This window comes from Biomphalaria glabrata, chromosome 10, assembly GCF_947242115.1.
Source record: "Biomphalaria glabrata chromosome 10, xgBioGlab47.1, whole genome shotgun sequence".
Lineage (NCBI taxonomy): Eukaryota > Metazoa > Mollusca > Gastropoda > Planorbidae > Biomphalaria > Biomphalaria glabrata.
In genome coordinates, this window is record NC_074720.1 from 43,090,164 (window position 1) to 43,113,864 (window position 23,701).

At 33.8% G+C, this 23,701-nt stretch overlaps 1 protein-coding gene across 1 annotated transcript in view; it reads right to left on the reverse strand.

Annotated features, from left to right (window-relative positions):
- Positions 1-8,142: 8,142 nt before the first annotated feature.
- The window catches only part of LOC106056813 (ecdysone-induced protein 78C-like), a 31,930-nt gene continuing 16,371 nt past the window's right edge, over positions 8,143-23,701 (reverse strand). Inside the window, exons 2-8 of the mRNA XM_056045177.1 lie at positions 19,369-19,493; positions 17,167-17,308; positions 16,299-16,507; positions 15,579-15,723; positions 14,087-14,250; positions 9,440-9,545; positions 8,143-9,238 (exon numbers count right to left, since the gene is read on the reverse strand). Coding sequence (XP_055901152.1) covers positions 8,985-9,238; positions 9,440-9,545; positions 14,087-14,250; positions 15,579-15,723; positions 16,299-16,507; positions 17,167-17,308; positions 19,369-19,493 — 1,145 coding nt within the window. The 3' untranslated portion in view covers positions 8,143-8,984. The remainder of the gene's footprint in view (positions 9,239-9,439; positions 9,546-14,086; positions 14,251-15,578; positions 15,724-16,298; positions 16,508-17,166; positions 17,309-19,368; positions 19,494-23,701) is intronic.

Consider the following 23,701-nt stretch of genomic DNA (forward strand, 5'->3'; position numbering starts at 1 on the left):
AGTTCAAACCAGATTTGTAGTTCATACAATGAAAAGTAGCTGCTGATAATGAAACAGACTTATTCCTAGAACTCTCCAAGAATAAAGTTTAAATTTGTTATATTTCACTTATTTAAATGATACATAGTTGCTGCCTCTTCTAAACTGTTAACATATCAGAATGGCATCTATCACACACAATCAGTCTATAGTATGGACTCCTTCAATGACCAGGTAGGGAAGTGTTTTTTGTATTCAATCAGAGAATTATATAGTCAAATCCTTTGTAGCTATTAATATTTCTAGACAAATCATTCAATTCACAAAAGCTTTGCATAAAGAACAAAAAAATTAATTGGAAACCTGAAGTTCTAACAATATTTGTTGTTACAAAAAAAAAAAAAACAACTTGATTTTAATATTCCAAAAAAAAAATATCACTAACAAATAAATAATAATGGAGGCAAAGACTAAGCCAAATATATTGAACAGAAAAAAAAACAAAAAAAGATAACTCAAAACTGTTATTTTTTAAAAAAAAATACTGAACAAAAAAATATTTCAACAAATTCTATAGAGATATTATCACTCAATGAATAAGAAATGTTGATGAAAACAATGTGACCCAGTGACAGCTGCATGTCAGCGTGAACTATTTAAAAGTGTTGCTGTCAATGTGACAGCCAGACGTGCACAGTCCACGATGACGCTGTCGTTGGTCAAGACTGAACATAAAAGATGAACAAGAAGGTCAAGGGTTAGTTCAGACGTCTTATGAAACTGGCCAGCAATGACATGTCAGGGGTCTCCAAACTATGGATTGTTGTCACAGCTATTATAGCCGGCTCTTGGCCCAAAGGAATTATATAAGAAATACTTAACTCTGTATTGTGATGGCAAGTCAATCTGAAAATATTAGATTTACTTAAAAACTTGTTTTTTTTAATAGTATATAACCATTGTTAGAAATACCTGAATTTAATTGCTATATTTATTACCTTTGCACTAAAGATCTATATGAAGTGAAAATACATTAAAATGTTGTTTTTTTTTACATTTTTAAAATTAAAAATAATAAACATGTCAAATTCTGCAATATTACAAAAACTATTTCTATGAGTTGAATAGGGGGACATAATGGATAAAATGCATCCAATTTATTGATTTATTTTGACTTTTATCTTGAATTTAGATCAGTAATATTAATTATTCTCACAAATATTGAGCTGCTGGTGAAGAAAAGTTGGCAATGCTGAAAATGAGCAACATTTGAAAAAAAATTAAACATTTGACAGTCAAATAAAACCCAGTAAAACCAAGCCACTTTGTCCAACAAAGATAATCTTGTACACTAGCAGGTTGCTGAGCTACAAGTTGAGCTTCAAGTTGAAAAAAAAAAACGGGGTGGAGTGGGGAGGGGTTAAAGAAATATTATTTTCCTCGAGAAATTAACAAGAATATGGAGGAAACAATATGGCAGTTGTAGTGTCCCACTATGACTCAGGCTTTAAGTGTGGTACTAGTACTAGTGATTTGTGATCGTAAACTAGTGTTCAATACAGATTCAATCAAGAGAAAGGATTGAAATGTATGGATAGTTTCCTGATTGTCATTATATTATTATGAATGGTTGATAATCATGTACTGCCTACTTGTGCTAATAAAACATTATTTCCATGTTGTTAATTTGAAGGTGGCTGCGTGATAAAGCACTTGACTTCCTAACCAAGGGTCCAAGGTTAAAATCTCAGTAAAGACTCTGATTTTTAATTTCGATACTTTTAAGGTACCTAAGTCCACCCAACTCTGAAGGGTACCCGACAATTGTTGGGTAAAGTAAAGTGGTTGGTCGTTGTGCTGGGCACATGACACACTCGTTAACCATCAGCCTTAGAAACAGATGACCTTTACAACATCTGAAATCGTTACCTTGCTCTTTAACTTTTTTTTATATGAACTATGGATAAATAGTTTACAGCGATTATTAGAAGGGAAATTAATTTAAAGCTTCATATCTTCTATCAAACTAAAACGTTAGCCACGATGGAAATGATATTAATGAAAAAAAAAAAAGCATTTATTATACATTATATTCTTGTATGATACTTTTAAAGGCTAAACACCCAATGCTTTAATTCGGGAAAATAAAACATAATCTTTAATAATTGAAGCAGGATCAAAATTTGGAGACCCCTGACCTATGCCAAAAAAAAAAATATTGAAAAAAAAATGCAAATATATACAAATAAAATGATTTCTCAAAAGTTTGTAACATTATATATAAAACTTTCACACCATATAAATATACTCAAAGAGCTGCGACATGACAATGTAGTAAAATGATCTCTGTTTTCATGCAACAGTAAAGTGGAAAAAAAACAACAACACATACTTGATATAATACAGCCTTATGGTCTTCCAAAAAATTATTTAAAAAAAATGCCAATGACTTTTAAGAAATAAGACTGTAAATTCTTATCACTTTAAAACCTGATCACTTTCTCAATCGTAGGGTATTAAACAATAATGCTACTTTAAAAAGGGTCTTCTTAGTTGGAGATTAAAAAAATACTCCTCTCCCTGAAATGAGTTCACATTGTTACCGTCTATAAGCCAATATGATATATACATCCAATATTAATGTCAGAATGCTTTATGTTATAAAATATATATTTCACCCTCCAGTGACTTATATTCATTTATCTATGGCACATAAATGACTTAGTATACAAATAGAAGGGCACAGTACACACACACATACACTTGTATATATAAACACAATTCATTTGAAATAAAAATGACTGAATTGTTCAATACAGATACAGATATCAGAAGTGACAGGCTAAACTAACCACAGAGTTCTTTAGTCTCTGAACAGTTGCTGCTCTAAATAGTTTAACTCCTAATACTTCAAGTTCACAATTGTAAAGAAAATTTTTATTGTTAAAAAAAAAAAAAAATCATTAAAAAATATATTTATTTTCCCCGCTAATGAAATCAATATTCAACCGATGGTTCACCAAAAAGGAAATAAAGTTTTCTAAGGGTGTTCTCACATAAAGGGGGGTAATCAAATTGATCAATTGTAATAGCATTCTATGCATTAACAATTAATTTGCGACTTTTTACACACAGAAAAAAAACCTGCCGCTATTTGCATAACTAGTAAACAAAGTCACTGTGTATGAACAAACAAAAAATTGTTGACTTTCAATATGATGAAATCCAATTTAAAATAAAACTTTAAAAAATAAATACAACCTCAGAACCATGTTACGGTAACCGTAAATGAAATGCAGTTTGGCAATATTCCTACTTGACAATGTACTATCCTGTATGAGGTAGATGTTACAGGTGGCATCAATTGTGGTGTAGACTGCATTGTACTTTAGCGATAGGAGGTAGCGTCTGGATAAAGTTAACTCCTCTAAGAGAAGATCAACTTTCAATAAGAGATTCACTTCTATCTAAAGATATAGCATTTGTATATAAATCTCATCATTATAAAGTAAGTGTGAGCAGATGACTCAGAGAGGTATATCAATCTAAAGTGTTTCTTACAAATATCTAGAATATAAATTATTTCAAGAGGTAGCTACATAAAATTCACGTATATTTACACGCACGCAAAAAAAAAGATCCAGGAAAGAATTTTGTTTTTACCTTTTCTTCCTGGGTCAACTCTTTGTTTCATGTTAAAAATGCATCATATAAAACATAGGACAACATCTATATATTATGTTTTCAATGTTTAAGATAAGATAAAAGAATCGGATACAATTCTAAAACTAGCTGAATATTTCAGACTGACCAGGGCAGAGGAACGTAAATGCAGAGTCGAGTCCTCAGACCTCTGGGTGACAGAAGTACTCATCAATCACTACGATGGGGGAAAGTTATAAAACTTTAGAACAAATAGTTTTTTACCCTCTTCAACTAGACTTCACCAATGAACAGGACACTTCTCATGAAGGATATGCACAACAAAGATTTAACAACAAGTTTAGACTACAAGTGCAAATCGTTGAGCCAGGTCACCAAGGCAAGGCTCAACCTGGATGAATGAAACCATACTGGCCAGACATAAAATCATAAATATCAGGCATTTAAAAAAAAAATTCTCCCCAAACACAATAATAGTAACTAAATCAACAGAAAACTAAAAAACATTCCTGAGTTGAGCCACAAATCTGCTAAGTGTTCAAGATGTATGTTTAAGTTAAAAAGAATGCTAAACTTTTTGAAGATATAATGTATTGAAAGCTATGAAAACCCCATGTACTCTACTCATGTAAGGTATCACACCACTTGTATTGCTGGAGTCCTCTAGTTCTAGCGCTATAAGCTAAGCCAAGCTAATTATGATCAAACTCAGTATGCTTGAGATCATTAAAAAACCTCTCAGTTAAACTTTCTTTAAAGTTGAATCTGAATGTCAGAACAGCCTTTGAATACATTGCTGTTGGTTTTTTGTCATTATTGTAAAGGTTTTAAACTAAGTTACTATCAAGTCCAAGTGTGTGTTTGAGTTTTTGGCACACCAGCACAATTTAGGCCATGTCATGCACGTCAAGTCCAAAGCAATTAAGGATTCTGAAGTACAATGAGATTTTGGTTTCAACAAATTTGAATGAATTCAGTTGATATCAGATACATGAAGCTATAATTAAACTGCAAGTAACAACAGAGAAAGAAGAAACAGATGGTCTCTCTAATGTAGTTTTAGTATTGACATGTGATTGGTTAACTCAACTATTTCAGTGATATAGTTAGACAATCAATGAAGTGGCCAATAAAGTTGACAACTAAACAAAAGACTTAAGCAATAGTTACAAGTGTCCCCCAGACCAAACACAAACTTTATACACTCTCAATATGAAGAGAACTTTAAAAAAAACAACATTTTTACATGTTTTAAAAAAAGGTCTAAAATAGTTTTGCTAAAATGCAAAAATAATGTATACATTAAAAATAAGAATTCTTATATAACACATACATGCTTCTAGTTCTGAAAACAATTATTGTTTGTGCCAATAAAAAAAAATGGTTGTAAGTCCAAATTCTAAACCTTGCTTACAAGAAATCAAATGTTCAGGCCATACTAAGAAACTAAATGCTAGTATTATATCCAAATGAAAACTCTTCAAACTATCTAAGCTATTTAGAGCAAATGAAAGAAAATTATTTTTCAGCCATATTATTGGGCATGAAATGAAAATAATTTGGGTAATGTATTTATAAAAGGTTAGATATTAGTTGTTTCTTTTTTAAACTGTATTTTTATAGGTAAAAACAGACTTCTGCAAATTAACAAAAAATCTTTGACTTAAAACAAGTAATGCCCTAAATAAAACACTTCAAAATGAGGTCACATTACCAAACATGCAGTGATCATTTTGATCTTAGTGGTCTATGCTTTTGCATATCAATACATCAATAACATTGCTAGCCCACAAAACACTTGATAAGCAACTTTTCAAATTAAGTTTCTAAATCTTCTAACCAACAGTTAAGTTTCGACTTTAATTACAGTTTAACATGAAAACTTATTTAGCAAGTGAGAAGCATATGAACATAAAGTCAGTATACGTTATTGAACTACAGAAAGTAAACTGGTACATAACACCATTCAACATTTGAGCCTCACAGTTGAGGAATACAAGACAACAGACAACAAACAGTTTTGTTTAATACTCAGTACTAAGTGATATCAGTACCTTCCGCCCATACATTTTAACACATTGGACACACAACAAATTGTAATGGCATGTATAAGAAAAAACCCCCCCCAAAAAATATGAATGAATGAAATAAAAATAACACAGAAGATAATCTTTGGTAATGATGTCTGTTATGATGAAGCTAGGAGGAAGAGCAGAGACCAGTGAAAGCTGATGACTAAACTCAACAGCTTCACAATGATAGTGTAGGCAGATATACATTGCTCAACACAACTGGAACATCTTTCATTTCAATACTATACAAAACAGTTACACAGATCAGAATTGAAGATCATAACCCAAAATCTCCTGCAGAATGACGGGGGATGGCAGGCTTTGAACCTGGGACCATCAAGGTGACAGCACTGAGCGCATTCTACATGCAACTGCAGCAATTTTTTTGATACACTATAAAATTTTTTTTAAAAAATGTACTGCTCCCAAGGTTACAAAAATATATATTAAAGGGTTGAAGTAAGGAGATAGTTCAAAGCCAAAAGATTTGTTACAAGTTTGAAACAAGTCGAATACAAATAAAATGTTTATAATCGAAACATACTCTGAAACTTTCTCTATATACATTTGTTTCAGAAACTTTAAAGGTGTCCACCATAAAGGTCAAAGCTTTAATTCTAAAGGCCAATATGTTAGAATATATAGTGTTCTTATTAGTGTTTTGATTACAATATAATGTCACAACTCTATGTTATAGGAAAGTAGAATCTTGGAGTGACAAGACAATCCATGCAAGAAGGTGAAGAGCGACTGTGGCTCCTTTTGCAAGTATCTCTGAGTGGACTGGCAAACACAAAGTGGAACATTGTCATTAGATGAACGTCACACCAATTTTCTACATTACCTCCAAATTCCGTCTTATTCTAATCATTTGTTTGTATACTGCTAACATTTTGTTTTACTTTCATGCTTTGAAGGTTAGGAGTAGGGAACAGTTACTTTCAGGTTTCAGATATGGATATAATAATTTCAGATATAATAAAAAGTCTTATTTATTTAAAGAAAAATAATTTCTGATTGATAGGAACTTTGAACACTTTACTAATTATCAAATAACAATTTTGTGCGTTCACTGGACTAGATTGTTGGAAAATTTGAAAAATTACAAAACACATTTTAAAAATCTAATAATATTACAACAGTCATACCAGATTTAAAATGAATCATTTTTAATAGAAACCAGCCCTACAATGTAATTTTTTTATTTAGCAGGCATGTTTGTTCAGTAATGTTAATTGTACATCATTTTTTTTTATGGAGTCATTATTTGCCTGACATCACAACGTTAAATAATAATAGTAGGACAGTTTTCTTATAACAGAGTTACTAAAGCAGTGTTAACTGTAATTGTTATGAAATTCTAAACAGACACGTGAAACAGCATTTCAAAAACAAATAAATGTTGCCATACAGCAGAAACATTGACACACAAACTGCGTATGCTACAAAAATTATGATGTCACCTGGACAGAAAAATTTGATGTAACTCGAAAAAAAAAAAAATCTTACGTCACCCGAATGAAAGATTTGATGTCACTCAAGCCATGCCTTTTAAAATTTGACAAAATGTCCTTCAAGTTTAGGTTTTAAAAAATGTACTCTGAAATATTATCTTATATAATACAGACATTACTTCAAAAAAGAAGATGATTACGTCCTACGCGTCATGCATTTAGTCATGCATATTAATCAAGGACTTAAATTCTGCCAATATAAATTCTGCAAAAATATTGCATTTGTTTAAACCTGTTTTTTCTTCAAACTATGCTTTTTTTTTTTTCAATTCAGCTTAGTATGTCAAGGGAAAATAAATCTATTAACAGTCCACATCATGGCATGCCAAGGCTCTCAGTGTTTGTGGAGGCCGACAAAGTGTTCAAGTTATGAAGACAATGATGATGAGAAAGTGCTGGGCTATACTGATGGCACACAGAGAATCACTGACACCACCGTTAACAATTTACAATGCAACAAGTTAAATGACACAAAAACTGACGTCACAAAGAAGTGCTGCCGTTCCCTGAGCATATTTGATTCAGGTGCAAAATGATGACAATGACTTTTTTTTTCCCCCGATTAAAACAAAAAATTGATCGGAGGTAACCCATTGATATTTAAAGTATTTATAGGAGACACTAAATAGATTTTTAAAAAAACAGAACAATTTCATTTCAACAGAGACTAGGATGTGATGATTTGGTTTAAACAAATGTTCCTGCGCTATTTCAACAACAACGTTTATTCAGTCCATAGAGACCCAAGGAGCAATACTACTGGTCCTAACTGGGCTATGAAAGTTTTATAGCCAAAAAAATATAAATTAATAATTAAATGGTCAACTGGCAATAAAGAACAGTAGTGCCTGAGCTTTTCAAAAAGGTCAAACCAAATGCCAAAAACTAAGCATGTTCTATAAGCCCCACAGCCAGGGCGCCATATAGATCTCCCCTATGCAGGGCCGGTCCTAGCGATTACGGGGCCCTATGCAAATCTAATTGTGCTGGGCCTAGTCAGGGTGGGAATAAGGATAATAAATGAAAATTAAGATTTTGTATTAGAAAATAAATTCGGCTTTGCATTTTATTCATTCTTTTCTAAGTAAAAAATTGCGATCAAGTTAATTTTACTTTACCAATCTTGCAACCTATGGTATATTTATATTCCAGTGACTATAAAAGTAAATACAGTATTGGAACTTTCTGTTATGAGGAAAATTCGTCCGATTATTACATTTTATCGCACGAAAGCTGACACTGCCTTTTTTTTTAATCGCGTGTAGGAATGGCGTTTTCCATAATGAATGACACACACAAATGATAATTTTGTCTATTTTTTAATGAGTTTTCAGGAAATTTTAATAAGTGCAGGTTATTTCCAGGAATTTTTCTTATATATTTTGCAATTAATAATTACACATAAAATTAGCGCGGGGCCCACTGCGACCGCATAGGTTGCAGTGGCCTAAGACCGGCCCTGCCCCTATGTCCTGTGAGAAGTTTCAAGGAGCTGCTTTTGACTCATGGGCTATAAGCTGGCATCAATGTTCAAAATGATTCAGACCAGTTACTCAAACTAGCGAAAAACCATGATATAAAGGATAACTTTTCCACATGCCTATTATCTAGGCTAATATCATCACATTAAGAAAAGAAAAAAGAAAAACATCATTCAGTAAAAAATATTTCTCTAAAAAAAAAAAAAACAACCTTCAATCTAATACTCTTACATGTCAATTTGATAAAAACGCATAACTCTGACCAAATACTGGACTCAAACTTTCATAGGAATATCGTAAATCTCAGCAAATAACTGTGGCACATTGCTGCGGTGCCACTGCATACGGTACCACCTGAGCAGGTCATTATGCTGCGATCCTAGAGTCCGGAGTTCAGGCAGTTTCATAATTATTGAAGGGAAGAGATTTTCTTCGGTGGAGTGGTTGCGGCTCACTTGAAGCTTCAGGGCTTCAACCAGTCTGTCCTGTATCCGTTCTACAGATTGTGAATCTGATAGTCCCTGACGATCTGGAATGGACAAAATGATCAAGTTAATATTAATTTTCACAAATTTATATACACTAGGAAAAATTAAGAAGAACAGAAATGAATGTGTGAGATAACTGCTAGAATAAAAGAACCAAAATTTTCTATGCAATTCGTCTACTTTATCTCAGATAACTTATGATCATGCAGTGAAAGAAAATAACAGAGAAAGTCAACAATTACCTGATGTTGCTAAGACTATGCCTGTAAATAAGCCAATTTCAGTATCATTTAAATTCAGCAAATTAAATCCACTGGCCACTTCAAAAAGTAGGGTGACAAAGTCAGGCTGAGAAAGACAGGATTTCAAAACAACACATTTATAAACAATTTTTATACTTCATTTGATGTACTACTTTTTTTTTTTAACCAGTTTTTCATTTGCTTAATTTTAATCTCTAATACAGTCTATGATTCAGTCAGGTTAGGCTCTAATACACTCTGCAATTTACTTTAAAAACTCTAATACAATCTGTGATTCGTTAAAGTTAAGCAGCTTCTGATAATTCTTTTTACTTCACATTTCAGGGGATTGTCCAACCCCCCCCCCCCCCCCACCACCCAATCAAAAAAAGCTACATGCAATTATCCCCCTTCAGAGATACATACAAAGTTTAATGTTTGGGTTAGGATGTAATAATCTTCAAATCTGAAGGAACAATTAAAACATGTAAAAGAAAACATCCAAATGCAAACTGAATTGTGGTTTTGCAAGGAGCCTATACATTCACCAGTCTCTTTAAACACCCATACTTCAGCTGATATAGCGGTACTACTGTTGGTTACACCTATATGAAACCTACTAGACTAGAATAAGCTCTAATGACTATCAGATATCTATAGGTCAAAATGAAAGGTAGTTGATCTTTCTGCTAACTTCTAGGCACTTAAGTTAACCTTACATAACTTCTAGGCACTTAAGTTAAAAAAAGTAAGTAAAGTTTCCCTTTCAGATCTTGCGATCTATGGGGAAGATGATGTTAAGGTCATCTGTTTCTTTAGCCAACGATTAACAAGCATAGTGTCATGTGGCCAGCATAATGACCAACTGCCTTTTTTTTTCCCCAACTAAAATCAGGTACCCATTAGAGTTGGGTGGATTCAGGGGTGCCCTAAAAATCCCAAAATTCAAAATCCCAGTCTTCACCGAGATTCGAACCCAGAACTCCAGGTTCGGAAGCCGAGCGCCTAACCACTTAGCCACCGCGCCCCCTAGGTACTTAAAGTTAACCTTACATAACTTCTGGGCACTTAAGTTAACCTTACAATAACTTCAAGGCACTTAAAGTTAACCTTACATAACTTCTAGGCACTTAAGTTAAGGGGGTCATCTACCTTGAAAACTTTTTTTTTTGTTTTTAACATTTTAGGCTTTTTAATGTATTCAAATGATGTATTTGATCATAGGAACACATAATATGCCTTTAAAAAATATTTTTTTAATGAAATTCAACTTTTTTTCATCATAAGGGGGGGTCAAGGGGTCAAATCATGTCATTTCTAAGAATGTGTTTCTGAAATAACCATTAAAGCTACAGGTCTGAAATTTGGTATATTGATAGACACCCTATCTCCTTACAGGATGACAATGAGACATTGTGAAAAATGTATATAGATTTTTTTTTATAAATTTTTTAATTTTACCCTCTTCTGCGGACAGCGTTTTCAGCCATTGTAACCAATTAAAATGTCCTTTACTCTTTTCCTGTAAACATTTTATAACATTTTCTATTGTCATCCTGTGCTAAGACCATATTTAAACATGTATACCAAATATTATTATAATTGAACTGATAGTTTTTGAGAAAAGTGATTCTTAAGATCACATACCCATGTAAAATAGACATTTTGAGAAAAATCAAAATGAAAGTTTCAATGAGTGAGAAAAACAAGATATGTATGTATATTGTTCAAAAAGATGTTTTATTTAGCTCATGTAACATTTAGGAATAGAAGCAAACACAGAATTTATTAAAATATTGTTAAATTTTATTTAAGATAGCTTCCCCACACTACCCCCCCCCCCCCCCGGCGCAAAAAAAAAAAATTCACCCGAAGACATAATAAGTCCAATTTTTACTTTTCAGACATTATTGTAATCCCCAAAACAACTAAAAATCAAGATAAAGTATCCCTTAATTATAAATACATGCAAATAATAAGTAAATAAATAGTTACAATATAATTAATATGAATATGGTTGTGGTTTACACAAGTAGTTTTTCAAAGTTAAAAAAAAAATTACCTACACCAGTTCAAATAATTTGGAATCTAGTCTTTCTCAGGTTTCAGGCATGCATTTTTTTTTATAAGCACCTAATGTTATTTGTACTCATACTAGAGGTTTGATAAGAGTACACACAATAATAAATCCAGTGAATAGAATGGCACCAGTATTTGAAAAAAAATGCAACTTGTATATTTTAGGTGGCTGAATAATTGTAGAGTGCAGTGCCTTTATAGTAGATAGTCCTTCATTGTAATATGATATGGCTTTTTATATATAGCCATTGAACTGATAATGCACATATGTAAGTTGTGCAGTATAAATGTTATACATGGTAAGAAATGCTGATATAATGTGACATGGCGAGACTGAAGCTCATTGCATGTGTACAGCTACAACGACAGAAAAACTCTGGTCCTTATTTATGTTGAAACAGTAGTTGATGATAAATTGGTTCACCAGGAACCATGCAGTGCTTGATGATGAATCTTGTAATGAAATAAGTTAGGTAGAACTTTATAATGATGTAAGAGTCTTTGTAGCTGGAGGTGGTGGTCAACGACAGTATCCAACGAGAAAAGAATCCCAGGTTGTTAACATGATATAGATCCAGGTCTATAAAGTGGAAATTATTGCTATATATGTGATAAGCAGCGTGTGATGTGTTTGATTATGAAGTACTTCTATGTCATACTGCAGTATTTAGGCAGCTTTCAGACAGGGTAGGTGGCTGACGAGGTACTAGTATGTGGTGATGTTTTCTTCCAACAAGAGGAAGGGTCAGTGTACACTGCATGTGTTGTTTTGATCTGTTGATATAAAGAAAAGGAAAATATAAATTAAATAGCCTATTATGAAAGTATTCAAATGATAAATATAGCATTAGTGTTATTTACTCAATATATAATCAAGAACTAAAAAGAATGATAGAAAAAAATTAATGGACAAAACCTTTTTTTCTTACCTACAATTCCCAATGTGATTGTGTGTAGATCTAATGTCTATATCCTTGTAACAGATTAGGTAGATCATTACTTCTAATGGTAGTCAGGAGAACCTGAGACTGGAAAAAAAAAAGGAAAAAGTTATTGTATGTAAACAGTATGTATCAGTATGCTATTGTAGCCCAGTAAAATTTAGATCTAGAAATCTAGTAAATAAATCTACACTAGCAGGACTCACTCATAACTCATTTATTCACTACTCAGACTATTTATTCTTGAGTCATCAAAGTTATTTTAGATCTAGAATTAGAAAAAGCAACAACTAGATCTAGACTATATTAGATATATAGATCTAGATCTAGATCTAATATCTATTCTAGAATCTAATCTTCTCTTCTGCAGTGGATACGATCTTACTGCTCATGAAATGGAGATCTAGATCTAGATCTAGACTAAAGTAGACAAGATAGATGATAGAGATAGACCTATATAGATCTAAAACGAAATCAAGTTTCTAAATCTATTTTATAGAACTAGATCAATCCAAATACTAAGGCACTAGAATACTAGAATATGAATCTAGATCTATCTAGATCTAGACTAATAGGATAGCCTTAGCCTTGCCTTAGTCACCTTAGACTAGCCTAGCCCCAAGGCCAAGCCCAAGTGAAAGTGTAGTAACTAAAACTAGATCTAGTACGACCTAAACACTGAATATGTGCTTGTCCGACCCCTAGATCTATGTTTTTATGATAATGCTATATCTAGATCTATAAAAATATTAGGAAACATGTACTTACCATAAATAATAATGGCAAAGATAGCATACAATATCCAAAAGGGTCTTCTATCGATTCACGGACGCCATCATTGTTGCTGTAAACATCGGAACCACATGGCCGGAAGGAACCAATCAAAATCGTTTATTTCATAAATACACATCATGATCCAATCGGATTTGAATAGAGACACGTGTAGTGGTCTAGTTTGAACTAGTTTCAAGGCTAAGGTTATTTTTAGATGAATGAGTCATTGAAATGGACTTGTAGAGCTGACCGTAGGCTTTTCAAAGACACCAAACATGACCCACTTTTATGGCGGGCTACGCGGTAATCGGCATCGTAAAACGGCGATTTTTTCAACATTTAGAGCAAAATTAGCTTACCCCTACCCCTTTCTAACTCATTTTTTACATTAAAATACCTTTATTTTAGTTATTTTAGCTAAACTATATCATTTATAAGATATTATTCTAACATAATATGCAACTTTTGAAAAATCGATTTTTTTAATGAAAAATGATTATTTTTGACCCGTTGACCCCCTTAACCTTACATAATCAGCTCTCTAAATGAGATTTGGTCAAACCAGTAACCACAGTTTGGTCTTAAGAATTTGTCAAAAAAAAATATAAAAAATAGATCAACCTACTTTCATTTCATTTTACTTTACAGAGCTAAAGTGGGTTTGCTAAATAATGAATTAGGTCATTGGTTAATGCATGACACGTAGGACGTAATCATCTTCTTTTTTGAAGTAACGCCTGTATCATATAAGATAAGAAACGATAAGATAAGGCAGAGCTGTGGAAAAAAAGCCGCCTAATAAACAATGAAAGTAATAAAAAAGGTAAAGAGACCTAGTCAATCTGGTACTTACTGAATACACCACAGCCAGTTCTTGTCTTGCTATACAACTGCCATCTTCAAACACAATGATATCCTCATCTTTTAGTATCATACGAGACATTCTTGCCAACCAAATTTCAAAAAAGCCTGTCTTTATCAAAATAAGTTGATCATCTTGAGAAAGATCAGGAAAATCTGAAAACAACAAAACAAACAGTTGAACTAAATTGACTATAAAATGTGTCACACCAAACTGCACATTTGGTTAGCATGGCAGGTTTTGAACAAAAGTAAAACAAAAATTACAGAAAGTAGATTTTATAAGTAGAGATTTTGTTTTGTAAACAAATCCATGTGGTCAGCTATATAATAATAATAATAATATTAAGGCTTGTCTTCGAGTCCAAAGATTAGTGAAGAATGCAGTATTTCCAGTGGCTGCGCAGCACAAGCTGTGATCTACTGTATAAAGAATATTCAAAGGAAGAGTCAATAGTTAGTAAGGTTTCTAGAATGGCCTTTTTGAAATAATACCAATGACCATTTCAGGGGTGGGTTCAGTTCTATCGGTCAGCAGTACATCATTACTGTCACTTAATTGTACAAACATTTGAACAGTTAATATCATATTTATAAATATGATATACAATTCATTTCAACAAAAGCATTCCTATTCTTTTTCTGTGGATTGAGTTTGAAAGAATTAAACATTAGTCCACTTTATATTGAGAAGAAACATAAATACATAAGTGTTAATATACATTTGTATACATACAAGTTTTATTACATTTTAATTTCACAGTTCTTAAGCAACAGGAATAGAGTCCTTTGAAATTATTAGAAATAAAGCAATTTAATGTGTTTGTGTTAAGTCTGCTCTTGAAAATTCTTGTAAAACAAAAGGCCTAGAATCTTTATAACCATACGTTTATTGCAGATGCCCTACCTGTGACAGCAGCTAAATATTTAGGATTGGCCTCCTTAGTCACATAAGAAGTTGCAAAGTGAAAAGATAATCTCTCAAGATGTAAAATGCTACAAAATGTTTTGTTTTACATGTTTCGGATGCGCCTTCAGAATTGAAGATAATTACATTCTAGCCCTAGCCTCCTGCAGGATAGCAGGGATGGTAGTGGGCAGGTTTCAAACCCAGAATAAAAAAGATGTGAGTTCAGAGAGAATACAACATGACCATCAGAGATTGAAATCATTTCAAGAAAGAACTGAATGTTCAATGAATCAGGACCAATGCCATACATAAACCTTGTTTAATACTAAGTAGGAACCTGCTTTAAAAACCTTTATTTGATACTCACTAGGAAACTGCTTTGAAAACCCTATTTGATACTCACTAGAACCCACTTTGAAAACCCCTATTTGATACTCACTAGGAACCTGCTTTAAAAACCTTATTCAGGAGGAACCCGCTTTGAAAACCGTATTTGATACTCACTAGGAACCAACTTTAAAAACCATTGATACTCACTAGGAACCTGCTTTAAAAACCTTTATTTGATACTCACTAGGAACCCGCTTTGAAAACTCCACAACACTGTGTATGGAGGGTGTGACTAGTGCTGCTAATTGCTGCCACATTAGTAAACGATGCATCTCTATTTCTTCATTTGTAAACTGCAGCCTCCCTGTTGGTAACTGAATTTTTGTCATCTGAAAATAGAAGGTCATTTTTAAATGTTTAGTAAGCACAAAATAAAAATGATGAAAGCAAAGAAATGTTCTAAGGTTTACTTTAAGAGGTTAACAAGAAATAAGCAATGATTTAATAAATGTAAAAGAAAAAAAGCTACCCCTTTCAGACCTTGCGACACATGGGTAAAGGCCATTGGTTTCAATGGCCAATGATTAACACCAAGAAAGAACCCCCTTTACTCCCCCAACATTTGCCAGGTACCCATCAGAGTTGGGTGGATGCTGGGTTACCTAAAATTCCAAATACCAGTCTTCACTGGGATTCAAAATCGAGATCCCTCTGCTTAGAAGCCAAGCCCTTTATCACTCAGCCACCTTACCCACAATGAATGTGAAATCAACAAGTCAATTTTGCCTAAGATGCTTTATACTCCTGCAAGTAAATTTCGAATCAATACTGAATTTTTCTTTTCAAAACAAAAATCAATCCCCACAAGCTTCTCATGATTTGATTTTTGATTTGAGGCACATCGGCACAATTTAGGCCATGTCATGCCTGCCGCAAGCTTCTCACGAGTGTTAACTAGACTCACCAGCGTAGCGTGACGTTTCACAATATTTTTACTTTTATCTTCAGTGATGGCGCAGTGAGCGTGGTGGGCCTGAGAAATACTGAGAATCACATCATAGATGGCCAGCTGTTTACTTTCCAGAGCTGACTGGTCTTGACTAGAGTCGCTGGAGCTGACGCTCTGTTCCTCTTGACCTTTTGACCTCTTGGGTACACGCCCATAGCGAACAGCTATACAATGCAAAGACATAATATTATAGTGTTAGTATGTCCATCAAAGACAAATTCAACAGTAGAAGACAAAATAATATCAAACCAAAGAGTGTTTAAAAAATTTTAGCTATGGGATGATTTTGTATTTTTTTTAAAGCCATAAAATATCATTGTATAATCTCTATACAAATTTTCAGGGTCCAGAATCATTCTGGTTAAAATATAAAATTAGCGCCATATAAAAGCCATAATTTATTTATTCATTATTTAATTATGACATACTTTTAAATTAAGCATTAACCTCAAATTTATTTCAGAGATTGTTATGACAAAATATTCACTGTGATGGTGTAACTATGCTTTGAAGATGAACACTTAGACTATTATTGAAAACAAAGTAAAAAATTTTTTAGATGGACAAAAATATTATCATATCAAAATAACAGACTTAGAGACTTAAACTCTGCCTAGTCATTGGTTTTCTTGGCTGATTCAGGCTACTGGTTCCATCCTCTAATCATCCTCTAATCACACTAAGAAAAAAAGATGGACTTGTACAAATTTGTCTACGCATAATGGAATAAGAAATGTGTCTTTATTTTTGTATCTTTCTGAGTATTTTAATAAAATAAAAAATTTCCCTCCTAGAGCAAAAGAAAGTAAGGCAAGTAACTTACAGTCCCTCGACATGCCGACTGCCAAGCATTTTTTAAACCGACAATACTGACAACGATTTCTATTCAGGCGTATGACCATACATTTGCCTTCTCTGAGACAGCGATATTCAATTTGTTTCTGTATGCTGCGTCGAAAGAAACCCTAGGAGAAATAAGTCATTGTTTAGATAAAGTAGTTAGCAGGCATAAGAGTAAAAAAAAACCCAGTTTTAATTTAAAACAATACCCTTATGTTATGATGCAAGTTTTTTAAAACTATTGATGACTTCTATTTCTTTGGTTATTCTTCAATAATGCAAGGACAAGTGTGTGTTGTAGCAGTTTCAATAGATCTAGTATACAAATACTTTTATAATACAACTCCATCTCTATTGTCTGTACAACTCCAACTTCTAATAATGCAAGGACAAAGTGTACGTTGTAGCAGTTTCAATAGATCTAGTATACAAATACTTTTACAATACAACTCCATCTTTATTGTCTATACAACTCCAAATTCTACAAACTTACTATATGTCTACAAGCTCTCATTTCTGACTACAAGTTCTAGCTCTACTTTCACTCTCTAACTCTCTCTATAAGCTCCAAGTTCTAACTAACTCTCTCTATAAGCTCCAAGTTCTAACTAAATCTCTCTACAAGCTGCAAGTTCTAACTAACTCTCTCTACAAGCTCTCTCTATAAGCAAGTTTTAACCAACTAGCCCTAAAAAAATACCTTTTTGCTGCACCCATACTTTTTCACATGTACATGCTCAAACACACCACAAAGACACTTTTATTGCTGCATGTCTCAAACTTTTGTCTCACAGTCACCCGTACCACCACGACAACAACATCATTCCCCTCCAGACATTGACACATTCGCCCTCTCGTATCTCACACAATCGCCCTCTCGTATTTCCAGTCCTCACACCTTACTATGCATGAACAACATGTCTGATATGCACAGCTGTGCTAGAGGATGTCACAATGAGTGGAACTCCAGTCCCACTAGAATGAAATGCAGGTTTAAGAACTTTAAATAGTTGAAACACAACTTTTAATATGAATAGACAAAGTAGTTTCTCTTAACAAAACCACAACAGAAGAACATTTGCACTTTTCAAGCGACGGATTCAAATTCTTCTTTTATCCCCTGCTTCCAGAAACTATGTGAAACAACAGTACTACTTTATAATATTTTTATGAATTTCTGTTATTCATGCTGTATAATTCATTGTTTAATCATAGCATCAAACACATTTCATTCTAATTTTATAATCATGAATTGTAAAAAAGACTAAACATGTCTGACAAGATTAAAGTAAAATGAAAAGTTCCCCCTTCAGACTTTGTGGTCTGACAAGATTAGAACTTTAAAAATATCTTTTGCAAAAGAAAACTTAACTGAGATTTTGAAACTAAATGTAAGATAATGCACACAAAGGATAAAATGAGAAACAATAAATTAGATAAAATCAACTGTGTGTAAATCTCTGAACTTAAAAATGGTGTAACACTTGAAAGAAATGGAAGCAAGATTTACAAAGGATCAAAGAGAAGTGGTCAGTCACGTGTCCACTTTACTCTCTAAATGTAGTATTTGGATTTTTGGCACATCGGCACAATTGAGGCCATGTCGCACCCCTCTCTAAATTTATTTCGCAGGTCAAAATGCTCGACGAGACCTAGAAAACAAAATGTCTTTTATAGTTTAAAAGAATAGAGGTGCCAAAGATTACAACATAATGTCCCAGGACTTATAATTACTGTTGCCTGTTTAATAGATTCTTTTATAGTTGTTTTTACTTTAAAACAACAACTCAATGTTTAATTCCACTACTACTGGCTGTACAACTGCAACCAATACATAATAGTATTTATGCTAAGAATCAGAACAATCAGTACATTCTCTGCTCTAAGTCTTTGCGGCAGTAAGTTGTTTAAATGCATATACACTAGTGAAATGCTAATACTATACTTGATAAAAAAGTTGCTTAGCTGGAGACTTCTAGTCAGAAACCAATTTAACACAATCTTTCTTGAGCTAGGCAAGATAACTAAAGACTGAATGTTAAAATCCCCCACTTTTCTCCTTTCACAAGAAATATTTAACCAATATTTTCAAAATCTAAATGGTGTCAGAAGTAGTCTAGTCATTTTATGGTATGGTTATCTTTAGTACATGGATAAAAAAAAAAGTACTAAAAAATGGACTCACTTTGCATCCCTCACAAGATGTCACTCCATAATGATAACCCGAAGCCTTATCTCCACACACCTTGCATGGAACAAACGGCTGCTTAGAACTGTTGGAGTCCGCAGCTTGTTGAATTTTGTCATCATCTGAAAGGAACAAATATCAGTGTGTCAATTCCTGTTCATAGGTCTTGTATATGTGTGTGTTTTGTGTTACATGTTTCATGTTGGGTTTGTGTTAGGTCTGTGATTATTCTGAGAATTGAAATTACTATGTAGTGATAAGGTTGTTTTTTTGTGCAATAATTCATAGATTGGTTATTATTTTGCACTGACAAACACCAATAATACCAAAAGAAGTGATTTCCATTTATTTTTTCAACTTGTCTTATGTTTTATACACAGAAACAACAGAACATTTGTTTTCATGTTACTAAAAAAAACCCAAAAAAACAGAGGATTGGGTGAAAGGTTAAACATATTTACAAATGAAAACTTGGTAATGTAAGAGAGAGATGAGCTTAAAGTCAATCACATAGAGATCTAAGCAAAACTTCATCAAATGGAATAAGAGAATATCATTTCTATTGATCTAAGCAAATGGAAATTCTGTTGACTACAATGAACCATTTAAGCATAACTACTGTAGAAAAAATAATATTGATGCAGATACGAACAACATTCACACAAGAAACACACTCACAACCAGCACTTCATGAATTAGACTTCTATGTACTTCTCGATGATGAAAGATGACCTTGTAACACTGACCGAAAGTGGGATAAAGGAGTTTTTAAATCTCTCTGTTTTAGTCCTAATGGAAAGTAGACAACCACTTCGTTCAGATCTGGTGTAACAATGGTTTAATGGGTGCAGGTTGTCTTTAAGAATCGTGAGTGTTTTGGAAAGGCATTTTTCTTGAAAAAGTTATTCAAGAGATAGCTGTGTTCGAGTGATATACCATGCTTTTTTAATTAGTCTATTTAGTCTATGTCTTTGTGCCAGTGAAGTATTACCATACCAGCAGGTGATGGCAAAAGTTAATTAGACTGCTGATGGTTGCTGTATAGAAGAGTTTAATTATTGTTTTGTTGATTTTAAATTTTCTTATTTTTCTAAGATAGAAGAGTCATTGATGAATTTTGGTGTAAAGGTTTTGACAGTGTTCACTACATTTTAAAAAGTGAGATTCAGAGCTAAACAACAACAACACCAACAAAAACTTGAAAAAAGAAAATATTTTTTTAAAATACTTTAAAAAAAAACAAAGTTTATATTAAGGCTACTTGTATCAATTAGTTTGGTTCAGTCATGTAATTAAATTTGTAATAGATCTAGACTATCAATTAAAAAGCGTTAATAAATTAATTTTTTTTAAATAGGGAATGACCTGAAGTTGAACTCAGGCTCAAGCCTTCTCAAGCCAACACAGTAACCACTCTGCTAGTGGAGAGCTTATGAAAATGGAAAATTGTATAGTTATCTATTGGACAGGTTTTTTTTTAAGTCATTTAAGTCATACAAACTTTTAAAAAAAAAATACACATTGTTAAGAGTTGCTAGTGGTACAGTGATACAATTTTTAGTTTGAAAATAAATGTAAAATTCAATATTAGACTTTGGTAAGGTCTCAATATAGGATGAGTGGTGCACAATACATCATCAGGTAAGTGCACAATGCGTTGGAAAAAATAAGTGCACAGCAATGTAAGAGTACAATGCATCAGCAAAATAAGTGCATAGTGCATCAGCAAATAAGTGCACAATGCATCAGCAATTTAAGTGCACAATGAATTGGCAATTTAAGTGCACAATGCATCAGTAAGTCAGCACAATTTCAGTCTAGTCTGAAAACGTGTGAATTTCAGGTCATCTCCCTTCCTTTTCTCTTCCTCTTGTTCCCTTTCTTTGATCCTGGGCTGTCCATCTCCAGCCTTGGTTAATGTTTGGCTACCATTGTTGTAAGCCACATTAGATTCAAAACTGTCATTGAAAGACACCCGAGTTTGTCTCCCGAAATGTTTATGAAACCTCTACATTATTGCCATGTTCCTATCATATTATTTGCGATGTTCTTATCACATTATTTACTGTGTTCCTATCACACTATTAGCCATGTTTCTATTATATTGTTTGCCATGTTTCTATCATATTGTTTGCCATGTTTCTATCATATGGTTTGCCATGTTCGTATCACATCATTCGCTGTGTTCCTACCACATTGTGGCTATGTTCCTATCACATGTTTCTATTATATCGTTTGCCATGTTCCTATCACATCATTCGCTGTGTTCCTACCACATTGTGACCATGTTCCTATCAATCAAAGCTCTTCTGTGTCCACGTATTTTCCGTAATATTTCACTCACAGTATTTTGAACAGTCCTTCTTTCGGCATATCTGCACTTGCCAGTGTGACTGTTCAAACTCTGGACATGCTGGACGCCTTGGTAACTTCCGCCACAGACATAGCTGTGTTAATATCTAGATATGCTTCTACTCGTGTAATGTCAAGCCCGTAGACTGGGTCATATGTTTCCATTCTATGTGTGTGTGTGGATACACGAAACAAATCTCTGGACATCAAGTTTTTAAAAAAAAAAACGTTTGGATGAAGCCCCCCCCCCTGCCCCCTCTCTTTACACGAACACGAATAACGCTAAAGTTCAACATTCTGATGATCGTATTTCAAGGTGGTGCACAGGTTAATGACAAGTTTATTATGTGTGTCAGGGGGGGGGGGAGAGACGGTGAAAAACGTCACTGGCTCGCCGACTTGCCTCCAGTTCTTCTCGCTTAGAAGTTAAAATTATTTTACCATTTTTAAAAGTGGCACTGCATTGTCTCTCAATGAAACAAAACCACGTGCTTCTACACTTCCTGTTCTCTACATCACACACACACACACTTGGGGGTGGAGTCATTTCGTTTCACACGCCATGACCTCTATACTACAATGCTACAACACACACACACGCGTAGATAATGAACAGTGAGATAAGGAGTCACGTGGGAGGTGTGAACCAAATATAAGCCTACAAGTAGATCTACATTACGACTTTAAACAAATTTTGTGAACCAAATTAGAAACGAACTTTTTTTCAACATGTAAACATTGGTAACATTACATCAAACAATGCAAAAGATAGCCGGTACTCAATTTTTAATGGATATCACACAGCTACATAGATAGACCAAGGATTTACTCAATTTTTTAATGCATATTATAAACAGTTAGCCGGTACATAGATCAAAGATTTACTCAATTGTTTTTCAACACCCACTGTAACCAGAGCAAAAACGGAAAATAGTGTTATCGTTGAATGTTTGCAATGGCGTAGCTAGGGTGGGGGCAGGAGGGGGGAGACTTTGAAAATCCCCTCCGGGCCCCCACTTAAGGGGAGCCCAAATTAGTGGGTTTTTTTTACATACAAATTTAAATATTTAGCAAAATGCAGGGGCTCCCAAAGAGGTCAAACGATGTAAAATTCCTGGCTACGCCCCTGATTGTTTGCTTCATTTTGTCTAACTCTAACTTTAGGCTATTCAAAATATTGACCATAAGTAGGTGACTGAATCAGAAGACGTTTTTGTCAACTGCGAGAAAGAAGACTTGAAACTGGCTCTATCAGTCAGAAGTTCTGTCCTCATGTCACCCACAGTGAAATCAGCGTGCGCACTGTTACGGGCGGTGTCAGTGACCCCGTGTGAACTGGGGCTGACCTCGCTGGGAACCGGGCTGTGTGTTCAATGGGGAAACTGGGTCAAGTTCAAGGCACGCCCCAAGACTAGTACTATGTGTACGCCTGCTAGTGAGACTACGGGAACCAACAAGGACAGGGATACGCAAGATCCCTATAATTAGCTTCCTTAACGACTCAAGACTAGCGGAGAACATAAATAAATCAAGGTCTAGTTAAACAACGAATCCGAAAATGTGCACTTAACTGCTTAGGGCATTTTCTTCTAGTGATTACAAAACTAGACCGACTGAAATGAAATCATGCATTAACGTTAAACTTCAATGCAAAAGGAAGGAAGATATAACCTGTATCATCATTTATGACGCCTCCTATAGATCTAATAGTAAAGTTCCCCTTTCAGACCGTGCGGTCTATAGATCATCTGTTTTTTTGTGGCCCAGTGTTAACGAGGGTGTCTAGTGGCCAGCACAACGACCACCGCCTTCACCGCGAAGGTACCCATTAGAGAGCTGGGTGGACTCAGAGGCGCCATAAGGATTCCGAAATTAAAAATCCCAGCCTTCTAATAACGAAACGATAATTTCAAAATGGATATCCACACATTTCTGAGTATATAACGGAACACTTTGCTTATTTTTTTTAGAGAGATTT